General features: G+C 36.1%; 2 protein-coding genes across 6 annotated transcripts in view; one reads left to right on the top strand and one right to left on the bottom strand.

The window, feature by feature from the left end:
* LOC105839032 (transformation/transcription domain-associated protein) overlaps positions 1-5,762 on the top strand; it is a 31,732-nt gene extending 25,970 nt beyond the window's left edge. For all 4 annotated transcript variants that reach the window (XM_028193152.2, XM_036291732.1, XM_012685038.3 and 1 more), the window contains 7 exons: positions 121-1,488; positions 1,934-2,108; positions 2,198-2,429; positions 2,513-2,606; positions 2,868-3,416; positions 3,695-3,908; positions 4,073-5,762. In XM_028193152.2, the coding sequence (XP_028048953.1) occupies positions 121-1,488; positions 1,934-2,108; positions 2,198-2,429; positions 2,513-2,606; positions 2,868-3,416; positions 3,695-3,908; positions 4,073-4,413 (2,973 nt within the window). In that variant the 3' untranslated portion in view covers positions 4,414-5,762. The remainder of the gene's footprint in view (positions 1-120; positions 1,489-1,933; positions 2,109-2,197; positions 2,430-2,512; positions 2,607-2,867; positions 3,417-3,694; positions 3,909-4,072) is intronic.
* An 840-nt stretch (positions 5,763-6,602) lies between these two features.
* On the bottom strand, positions 6,603-11,892 carry LOC105839052 (mediator of RNA polymerase II transcription subunit 24). Of its 2 annotated transcripts, XM_012685070.3 has the most exons (12): positions 11,670-11,892; positions 11,096-11,304; positions 10,884-11,009; positions 10,229-10,565; positions 9,581-9,997; positions 9,319-9,502; positions 8,891-9,233; positions 8,323-8,807; positions 8,105-8,197; positions 7,736-8,026; positions 7,200-7,647; positions 6,899-7,045 (listed from the first exon to the last, which is right to left on the bottom strand). In XM_012685070.3, the coding sequence occupies exons 2-12, from the start codon at positions 11,198-11,200 to the stop codon at positions 6,899-6,901; spliced, it is 2,976 nt and encodes a 991-aa protein (XP_012540524.1). In that variant the 5' UTR covers positions 11,201-11,304; positions 11,670-11,892. The 2 variants fall into 2 exon arrangements, with proteins under 2 accessions (XP_012540526.1, XP_012540524.1); XM_012685072.3 differs by lacking the exon at positions 11,670-11,892 and having other exon boundaries at positions 6,603-7,045; positions 11,096-11,200.
* Between the last annotated feature and the right edge of the window lie 286 nt (positions 11,893-12,178).

Here is a 12,178-nt window from a genome sequence, read left to right as displayed (position 1 = left end):
TCTTTTAGTTTTTTGTTTTATTAACATTAACTTTGTAGTACAATCTTGTCATAAATATGTTTCATGTCAAAAAGAAACTTTAATAACTCAATTTTTAAACAATTTTCTATATTTTTGTAGATCAATCTCTATCGTGGATTTATATCCTTGTGCAGTAGCGAAGACCAGCATCTGAGCACCGTCGAGCGTTTCGTAGAGCTCGCATCCGGTCTATGCATGCGCGAGTGGCGTCGACTCCCGCGCATTGTTAGCCACGTCCATCAACCGCTGCTGCAAGCGGCCCAGCAGATAATGGAGCTTCAAGAGGCAATGCAAATCCATCAAGGATTACTGCACGGCAGGAGTAATTCGCTGCACGACATGAAAGCCATCGTGAAAACATGGCGGAATCGTTTGCCCGTGATAGCCGACGATCTCAGCCACTGGTCAGATATCTTTGCCTGGCGGCAGCATCACTACACCTTTATCACCAATCACTATGATTCACAACAAGATCAAACCGTTAATCACTCGTTGCTCGGTGTACACGCCTCTATGCAAGCAATTATTCACTTCGGCAAGATTGCCAGAAAGCAAAATCTATGCGGTGTATGCTTGGATTCATTGGTCAGGATTTACAACATTCCCACAAGCGTACCTATGGTCGATTGCTTTCAAAAAATCCGACAACAAGTAAAATGTCACTTACAGATGGCCACCATGGGTGGGCAAAATGATTTGCAGGAAGGCTTAGATGTTTTAGAATCAACCAACATGGGCTATTTTACAAAAGAAATGGTAGCAGAGTTTTACGCGCTCAAGGGTTTACTTCAATCACAGCTAGGCCGTTCGGATGAAGCCAACAAGAGCTTCTCTGCCGCAGCTCAGTTGCATGACACTCTAGTGAAGGCTTGGTCCTTATGGGGCGATTATCTCGAGAATATCTTTATACGAGACGCTCGTCAAATCAGTATCGGTATTAACGCTCTTGTATGCTTTCTACACGCTTGTAGACATCAAAATGAATCCAAATCTAGAAAGTACATCGCTAAAATTCTATGGTTGCTCACATACGATGATGATAAGTCTTCACTCATGGAAACCGTAGACAAATATGCTGTAGGTGTACCAGCTATTCAATGGTTGCCCTGGGTACCGCAATTACTAATGTACCTGGTTCGTCACGAAGGCAATGTTATTCTGAATTTGCTAAGTCAAGTCGGTAGGATGTTTCCACAAGCAGTTTACTTCTCCATACGTACTCTCTATTTAACATTGAAGATAGAACAAAGAGAGAGATACAAGAGCGGCGAATTAGTTGCCGGTAAAAGTCAGGACGGTGTTGAAGATCGGGGTTCTGCTGCAACGGGCAATGTGCAACAGGGAATGCCGGAAACGGGTCATACCGTACGCGCCACAGCACCTATGTGGAGATGCTCAAAGATCATGCATATGCAAAGAGATATCCATCCAACTGTATTGTCTAGTTTGGAGGGTATAGTCGATCAGGTTGGTTTAAAATTTAAAAAGTTTAAATGACATTCTTTTATTTCTATCCATTTAATGTCGCATAATAATATATTGTTAAAAAATACAACAAAAATAGTTGTGTACATATGTATATATTACTATTTAAAGAGAATACACAGAAAAAATTATAAGTACATAAAAAAGATAATAATAGATTATTTATTAGTTTGATATTATATATATGTATATGAATTTTTTCTTCTTTTGATATCGAGAACGTGCTCTGGTTTGTCAAAGCATTTTTTAAGAAATACTTTATGTGTCACATATCTGTTTCACATTTATATATACATGCAATGCATACAACCTAAATATTTCTGTAATTAAATTTAAAATTAAGACACGAATACATATATTTTTATATTAAGATTCTTCTAAGAATAATTAAGATCTCTCGCATAAGATATTATAATTTCTATTTCAGATGGTATGGTTTCGTGAGACGTGGTATGAAGAAGTTTTAAGGCAGTTGAGACAAGGTCTTGCTAAGTGTTATGCAATAGCATTTGAGAATCGTGGTGCAGTTAGTGAAGCTACGATAACTCCCCATACATTAAATTTTGTAAATAAGCTTGTGTCGACCTTCGGTATTGGCATCGGTAAGTCCATTCACATTCTGTATTATAAAACGAGAATTGAATGTAAATGAGGCGATGTCTCTTTCAAAAATGCACTTTGTAATTTGTAGAAAATATATCTTCCTCACAAAACATGAGCAGTTCATTTAGCTCGGCAGCATCGGAATCCTTAGCACGACGAGCTCAAGCTACTGTGCAAGATCCTGTTTTCCAGAAAATGAAGGGCCAATTCACGAGTGATTTTGACTTTACCGTACCTGGAGCTAGTCTGTTACACAATCTTATTAGCAAGTTGAAGAAATGGATAAAGATTCTCGAAGAGAAAACGAAACAATTGCCAAAGTAATATTTTATTTTTTAATTGTCTCGCAATGACTTTTTTTTTATAATTTATGAACTACAGATTTGCACATTTTATTCTGCAGATCTTTTTTAATTGAGGAGAAATGTCGTTTCTTAAGCAACTTTAGCTTGAAAACTGCAGAGGTTGAGCTGCCCGGTGAATTCCTGATACCTAGGGTAAGAGAGTAAAACTTTTAGTTAAACACACCGCTCATAATGACATTTTTCCATGCATCATTAAAATATGAATAAAAAACGAAGTTGAAATTATAAAAAGTTTATTCTGATAGTTAAAAATTAAAAATTTTCAATTACATAATAATATATGATACTTGTAATTTTATTTTTATTCAAACGTTAAAAGTAAAAATAATGCAAGCTTGAACCGAAAAGGTACAACTTGCTTGTAAATCTTTTCTAAAATTTTATACCTTTCAGCACTCACATTATTCCGTAAAGATAGCGAGATTTGTACCACGCGTTGAAGTAGTTCAACGACACAACACGGCTGCCAGAAGATTGCGTATCCGCGGTCACAACGGTCGTCTCTATCCATATTTAGTGGTCAATGATGCCGGTTTAGGGGATGCCAGACGTGAGGAGCGCCTGTTACAATTGCTGCGCATGTTGAACCACTATTTGACCAAGCAAAAGGAAACATCGCGACGTTTCTTGCACTTTACGGTGCCACGACTCGTTGCCGTTTCGCCGCAGATGAGACTCGTGGAGGACAACCCGGCAGCGATTTCTCTCTTGGATATTTACAAGCAGAGTTGCAACAAACTAGGGATGGAACACGATGCACCTATTGCCAAGTATTACGAGAAATTGGCCGCCGTACAAGCACGAGGCGTGCAAGCCAGTCATCAAGTACTGCGGGATATTCTGAAGGAAGTGCAAACCACAATGGTCTCTAAAACTATGCTCAAAGATTGGGCGATGAAGACATTCCCTGGCGCCACTGATTACTGGACATTTAGAAAAATGGTACTTTGAAATCTGATTTAAAGCACAAACATTGTTATAAATTTGTCAATGAATTTTTAAGTAATTTTGTATTACCTGAATATATCAAGTCTAGAAATTTTTTTACTTTAAGTATTAAATTATATCCTTTTTTACTTTAATGCAACTGGTACTCTTTAATACAAATGAAAGAAAGGAATATTTCTAAATTATTGATTAAAAGAGAGAATAGAAATCTATAATCATCAAAAAATATAAAATTACAACACATGTTTTTATTTTTTTATCTCTGTTTTCAGTTTACTCTGCAGCTATCTTTAACGTGTTTCGCCGAATACGTGCTTCATCTTACACGACTTAATCCCGACATGATGTATGTGCATCAGGATTCCGGTCTGATCAACATTGCATATTTTAAATTCGACATTGACGATACTTCCGGAAAGTTAGACGCGAACAGACCGGTACCCTTCCGCCTAACGCCCAATATCTTCGAGTTTCTCACAACTATAGGTCAGAACATAATTTTAATTTATTCGGTTGTCGATAAAAAATCTTGACATAGATATCTTTTGTGCTTGAATATAACTTTTTGAATGACAAATACTTTTGTAAATTCGTTACTATGCAAGCAGTCACAAAGCTTTTTCAGAAATTACAGAATTAGTCTTTCGCAGGAGTTTGCGGGCCATTAACCGCTAGCGCGATTGCCACAGCGCGCTGTTTGGTTCAGCCTACGTTTCAGCTGCACGCTATACTCCGTGCGATTTTGCGGGACGAGGTGATCGCTGACCACAAACGACAAGAGGACACCGAGGGTACGTCGCAAGCACCGAGCGATCCAAAAGGCGAGCTCCTGATAACGATGGTAACCCGCGCGGTCACCGCAATCGTTACTAGACTGAACTCGCTGGCGAATTTTGATGGCATTGACAGTAAAGTCAGCACATTGGTAGCCGCCGCCAATAGCCATGACAATCTCTGCAGGATGGATCCCTCGTGGCATCCATGGCTATAAAAATGCAACACATTCGACCTAACTGTATTAACTGTTAAAGGATTGAAATCGTTATTTTTGGTTTTCTTGCCCACATATACGTCTTTATTTTTGACGCCACTACCACTGACTTATGGTTTTGGAAAACAAGAGATAAGTTAAATAATAGAAAAGTATTATTTTGTCTTTATATATATAAATATATTAATATACATTATACATATAGATTAGTCGACATTGTACAGAAATCGAAATTGTAAACTGCGAATTTTATGTAATCTACTCTTTAAGGGCCACTTCAACTAACTCCGATTAACTTTAATCGATGATTAACTCAATCGCCCAAGCAAACTGATGTTATTTTAATGTAAAAATAAAATTTCTACATTTTGACACTATAATGACAAATAACGTTAGCTTAAATGTCTGGGCGATTAAATTTCAGAGTTGGTCGAAATGGTGGCCTTAACTTCTATTATGTAACTCTTAAAACAAGATACTATGGTCTGCTCTTCATTAATTTTTATAAAATTTTCAGCAATGATAGAAAATGCTATTTAATGAATATGCGTAAAGCCGTTTTTCTGTGTCTTAGAAGCTGAGATATAAGCAATTAAAGCCCATATGCACAAACATTAAGCGTACACATGTACACGGTGCGTTGCTTGTGTGTTTGCAGGGCTGCGTTTTGACACTGCCTGAAAATCTATAGTATACGTAACGTGAATTAGATTTTCAGTACTGATAGTGAATTTCGAAATGCAGCCAGTATTTGGCTGTGTTCGAACTGGCAGTTGTTCTGCGCAGATCGCTCTCGCCTGTCTCGGATGTTAGCTACATCAGGTATACTATTTTGTGCACGGCTACTGATAGTTATCGGTTCGATAATATTTTATTTCACGCGCACATACTCGCCGTGTCCATGTGTACTTACATGCATATAAGTTTTAATTGCTATTTCAGCTTCCAAGACACATTCAGAAAAACAACTTTACGTTATATTCAGAAATACATATATTTAATACCGCTACTTTACGTATATTTGTTAGATAGCATTCTCTATTATTGCTGCAAATTTTAAAATCTATAAAGAGCAGAACGTAGTGTCCCTTTATATGTACATTTAATATTTGCTTGTAAAACTCATTTTTATCATACATAGATGTACTATTTGCCGTAACACAATAATGTAGCAAAATTATCGAGTTCCTTCTGAGCGTATATGTAAGATTTTAAGAAACTAAGAATAATTTTCTTGTTAAAAAGTAGAATATACACTTGATACAGAAAGTTCTTATTTATTATAAATACACGCAGACATTTGAAATTTAAGAACATTGTATGAAATAATAACATTCTTTAAAAAAAAATGTTTTGTTGCTTCCATCTGTACGCATCTATAGTTTTTGTAGCCAAACGCTTTCGCAAGAGGCGGAAACATGTTATACATACATTTTTAAAATAGATTCTTTTAAAAGAAGCACATTTCTGCTAAGAAACGTATTTATGTATAAATTCTCAATTTTATATATATATAGATTGAAGCTTATAGGAAAATAACACAATCCTAATAATCATATAAATATTTTATTTGCAACAATAAGTTTTTTTAAATATAAATCTTTAAATTTCATTTCTTTGAACACAGATTATATTATTGCATCACATGTATTTGATTTTCTTACCTACACATAACGTTTTTATAACACTGATACTGTGACTTTTAAATTAACAAAATAAGAAATTATAAATAAAGTATTTCGGCTATACATATACATATAGATTAATCAACATTATACAGAATAAATTTAGGTACTTTATTTATAATTCATTTCATTCTACGATTTTTTAGCACGTTTTACGAATAAGTGTAAAATAATTCTTATATATACTTTAACAACTAGAATATGAATGAAGATTTATTTTTTTATCTGTGGGATAGAGGAAAATAATAAATTTATAATTCATCTATTTTAAATACAATTTTATATTTAAAGTAAATCTTATAAAAAATTTTTACATTTCTTCGGATGCTTTAAAAATTATACTCAAATATATATTTATAGCATTATACTTAAATATATATTTGTTATTTCGCAATAAAGATATCGAAAACATTATTTTTAGCAAAACATATTGTTTGCATATTGTTTCAAATACGATTTTAAAAAATAAAATTAGGTACTTATTAAGTATGATTAATTCAATAATTATTGAACAATTATTTTCGCTGTATTAAATACAATCGTGAAATACAAATCAGCATGTAAATCATGACTTAAAAGATTGTTCTATACAGTAATTTTTTATACAAGTTAAGGCGCTTAGTATACAATTACGTTATCATCTTTAGTATCCTGTTAATACAGCAGTACAAGTATACAAATTTAAAGAGTATTTATATATAGATATATAATTTATACATTTATATAGATATATAATTGATATACTTGTCATTCGCTATCGTATCCATGAAAAGATGCATTCTTTATTTTACGATAATTGTCTATTTCGTGGGCTTTAAATTAATATTCCGCAACATGCATAGGTCTCGTGCGGTAGCTCTACGTCCGATCACAGTTTGTATATCATATAGTCTTAGCAGAATGTCAGTTGTGAACAATTCGGGCAATGCTTTGAGAAGACAAGGTACCTGAAAACAGATATATAAACTTAAAAAAATCAAATTTTCAGGAAGATTAAATTTGTTATATAATTTATATTCAATGCTTTTTTCAAACACTTAATTTTAAGAAGCAAAAATAAAATGCTACTGCGCGATTACTCTAACAAATACCAAAACATACCAGCGTTTGCGGCATTCCCTGCAGCACGATGCGAGTTCTATCTTTTCCACATTGCACCATGAGCCGCAGGAATTGGAGTATGAAATGAGTTTGTTGAGACACCTCGCCGTCTCTACCAGCCAGAAACGAGAATATAGTAAACAGATTGCTTAACGCTGTCATAAGTGGATCCCTCAAGACCACCACCGACTTCTGCCCGTTAGTCGAACCCTGTGCCTGCGGGCTTTGTGAACCGAACATAGGAATACTCTCGCCCGTTTCGCTTAGCCGCAAGAGCTTATTAGATACGCCAAGCGCGTCCAAATCGTCCGCATCGAGGTCGCGTCGCACACGCTTACGGTTATTACCCCGATAAGGATTTGAGTTGTTGTACTCCAAAGTAGATAATATGCAATACACACACAATTTTGCCAAAATGGACGACTGCGGTTCCACCAGCTCTTCACTCCTATGTGAAACAAAATTTACATATGTAACAAACGTTCTGCATGCAACTTTAACAATTCAATCAAGATGCAACAATAAGATGAACTTACTGCAGCGAATTGTGCAGATACTGCGGTATTATATGATTTATAAGATCCAGAGTACAGTTCTCTATGTCAAGATGAAAGATTGCGAAAGCTAGATCCACGGCTTGATCCAGTTCTTCTTGATAGCGATACTTGAGCACTTCCTTGACTATATTCGTGACGAACCACAGGGAACCGCCGGTATTTAGCAGAGATTCTAATGACTGCGTTGCTTGTATGTTTATCCATCCACGTTGATTTATGTTCTGCCAAACGGACTCTAATTGTTCCAATATTGGTTGCCGCGATATAATACTGTGAGTGCAAAAATTAATCGTAAGAAAATGACAATCCTAAAGATGATAATTTCTTTTCAGAAAATACCATCAGTACCTGTGAGACATCGAAAGTACTTTTGTTTTTGACTGCGTAGGCGGATGTACGTCGTATTGCATCTTCCGAATAATCTGGACCATTAAGCAGGATCTAAAAGAAAAAGTTCAATCTTACGTAACACCAAAATGTACAAGATTTTTACTTAGAAAAAAAGAAATTTTTAATTAATAATGTTTCTTAACTGATCATATTTACACGTTTGCTACATTTTTTACCTATCTTTAAGATTGTCCTTCTTATTGCTGTCTTTAAGATTGTCCTGCATCTCGTTCATCACTTCCTGGCCTGACAGTGGAGTCAGAAAGTGCTGGACCATATTCATCGGTTTCAACAGAGCGTCCTGGTGCGTGATGCTCATGTATGCGCACAACCAAGCAGCGGCGCAGACCGGCAGACAGGAAGCTGTCGCCCGCAAACCATCCAGAGCTCTCTTGACGTCACCGGCGCCCAGCACCCCGCTCTCCCACGCGAAGAGCAGCTCCTTCACCGCGCCCATCGCCGACTGGCATGCGACGTGCCATTTCAGGTTGCTCGATTTGAAGTCAGGATCCGGCGAGTTAATCTGCGCTAACAGAGCGTCCACTCTCGCCGGATCAACGTTCTGCAGCATTCTCTGTGGCGATTTTAACTTGTTTCGTTCCGGCATGCATTCGCGTACCCATTGCTCAAAAAATGAATCTCCGCCTTCCTCCAAGACAACCTGAAAAGAAAAAAAAATTTTCTGTAATAAAAATAAAGTTACAGAGTATCTCAGCGAAATTCAGAATAAAACATTAGACTTACGTCGGAGCCATACGTTTGCACTATAGAACACAACATAAGGAACGATACGTCGAACAACATTGCTCTTGTCGCCGCTGTCTTGTCAGGTACGGACTCGTTGATTTGTTTGCTGCATTCATTAAATTTGATGAGTTTCGTGACGAAGGTCTTCAATTCTCCCTCCACGGTCGCCACGGCCAGCATCAATTCGAAGCTCTTCCCCGTCAAGACCTGATACAGCACGCTCAGCAAGCCCTCCTGGATTTTCGCATAATCAGCATTCAGCGTCCTCAAGATCCCATTTAACGTCTGTCCCGCGCGTACAATTACCTTCGGAATCGACGACGTCGACGTCACTCCCTCCCTGCAACAATCACGTGATAATCGCAAATAAAATTCGACCATTCATCCAATTTTTGCTAAAAATAATTCGGTTTTCACGAGTGTACCTTTTAGAGCTTATTTGCTTTGCTTGCTTCTCCGTTACAAGGTTTACCTTCTGGAATTCATTTAGCAAACATTCCACGTAATTACACGAGCATGTGGCGTCCATTATGTCTAGCAGAGGCGTGAATTGAAGCAACAAATCGAACGCATCCAGGATATCTTGCGAGTATTCGACTTTATCATCACCTAATAGCATAAGATGCAAAGATGTGTGAAACTAAGTTTGTTTTTTTCAGAGAACTTTAAGCGAGAACGTCTACTAACCATTTAGATTTGCCACATGTAACTCCTTCAGTATGTGAGGCACCTTTAGAAACGTGAAGGCACCCCATTGCGACTCCTTGAATGTTCCTGTTACATTGTGCAGGCACATCAGACAAGCGCGAATGATCTCGGAGTAGAGTCGCGCGTTTGTATAGCTCTTTAATCTCTGCACCATCAGCATCTGATTGACAAACACAGTTGTCTCGGTGCTGGGATTCAGTAATACTTGAACAGCAAAGAGCGGTTGTAGGCAGTGAGTGATGGACTCCATTTTCGTCTTCTCGGGACAAAGATTCTCGATCTCCAAATTACATAACTTTTTCAGAGAATCCTCTATTGGTACTACGGACTTTTGGGTGCTCGTCTTCAGTAATGTCTCGATCTCTTGACATTTCTTTACAACTTCTATGTATAGATCTAAAAAATGTATAAATAAATACAAATTAAATAATCTTTCATAAATTTTAAATCATGATACTAGAAATTGTCTCAAGATGTTGGATCCTAGATCTCGGATGTAGAAAAAATTCTTCAATCGCATCTTCAATCAACTGCATTGTTTAATTGCGATTAATCAATTCTTTCCGAGAACGATTTCTAAAGTATTATTAATGTAAGACTTTTAAAAGCATTAAAGTCACAGCGTACCTTTGTCGTCATATTTAGCTAGATACATCATAGCACATAGAAAGTCTGAATTCAGCATCTGCTGCAAAATACTAGCAGGTTTGTCTATGAGCTCGCTCGGCTGTGGCGATAGAGGATTGCTTTGAGGCGCTTTCGTCAAAGTATGCAAGTAACACTGCAGAAGCCAATGTACGATAGATAAAACTGCTGCCGCCAGAAGATCCTCCTCCGGTTTACCACGACACGTGATACCAACTTGTATGGACTCTAGGAACTCCAACAAACTTACGATACAATGGGGCTTATGGAAAGCATCGTATTTGCTTATTCGCTGCAAAACCGCCGCATACGACACCAACTGCAAAATGAAATGTAAATTGTTCACAAATTTTACAGTATATAAGATTGTAACAAGTAAAAGAAAAATTATTTTAGATGAAAATCGAAAATAAAGTTGCAATTAAAGCTTTGTTTTCTTAATTATAATTGTATAATATTCATATGCTTCAAACATTTATCTTTGAATATTTAAATATTCAATTTAGAATTATAAAATTAAAAATAACAAAATTTTAATGAAGAGATCTAAAATCATTCCTTAATTTTCTCTTATCTCTTGTTGAATATTCCATATACAAACAATTAAGATATTTCCTAGAATATGTAATAAACAAACCTGGGAGCTTAATGAGTGCTTCAGATACGACAATACTAATTGATTAGGTCCTGGCCCCACTAACGCTTGTTGTAATATACAATCTGCTAAGTTATATACATCGCCACTTACACCTCTGGGTAGAATCTAAAAATTCATCTCAATTTTAGACAATGTTTAAAATGGTAAAGAAAACATATCAATCTTCAAACATGAAACATCCAGATCCTTACCGTTTTGATATTAATACCCCATTGCAAATCAGTCCAGCGTTCTCGCCAAGCTCGTAGCAGCAGAGCTTTCAAGCTGCTGGTTTTACTAGTCACTTTGGTCTCCATTGATAATGTTAGAACAATTTATAAAATTTCTGCTACATTAGAACGTTTGACAATTTGAAGAAAATAGGTAAAATATCTTGTCAAAATGAGGTTGATAACATCGCCTGTAAATAAAAGAAAAACTTTTAATTATTATAGTACAATATAACAGAAGATACTTTATTGGCCCAATCATGAGAATTTTGCATCTAATCATTTATTCATCCACTTAAAGTGGTTCAAAAATTTTTTTTAATCCATAAACATTTAAATTTTTAGAATAAATATACCATGATTACCTACAATTTCATAAAATTTCAGAAACTACTATAAATTAATCAAACACAAATATCCATAATTAACGAGCTATAAGGATTAATTATTTCATATACATTAAATAATTATCTCTAATAATTTATTAATAAAAATGTTTTTATGGATAAACAGAATATTACAATTTACATTACATATAGCTAATAGTTATTCTAACCTTTGCAGAATATTTCTTTAATAAAAAAATATGTAACAATTTTATAATAAATTCACTAACGAAGGAATAGAAATTGCTAATGCGAACTTAACGCTTTTGTTCGCTTTTTATCATAAAATGTTATATGTCCATTACACGTATAAACAAATTATCAATTCTTTCGTTCACTGACGCTTTCAAGCGGCGGCGATGCATATAGCCCGTTCTACACTACACTGCACTACACATGGTGGAAGGACGTAAGGTGTGCTGTTCGAGACCGAATTTTGTACAGTTCTGCGCAGATGCCAGATGCGGCCATATTTAAATGCATAAGAAATTCGATTGGTTGAGTTTCTTATGCACTTTGCGATACCCAATAAGCGCCTAGTTTCTAGCTAAAGCTTGACAACCATTGGGTGTCACAACTGGCAACTCTGACGGATGAGTTTTTGAACGCATGGTAAATCAGCGCGACGCGCGACAGCCAATGGTAAGTGTTTTCCTACCACTAGCGATAAACTCCCTCG

The sequence above is a fragment of the Monomorium pharaonis genome, chromosome 9 (assembly GCF_013373865.1).
Source record: "Monomorium pharaonis isolate MP-MQ-018 chromosome 9, ASM1337386v2, whole genome shotgun sequence".
Classification (NCBI taxonomy): domain Eukaryota; kingdom Metazoa; phylum Arthropoda; class Insecta; order Hymenoptera; family Formicidae; genus Monomorium; species Monomorium pharaonis.
Note: the sequence above shows the minus strand (reverse complement) of the source record. Positions and strands in the feature narration are given on the sequence as shown.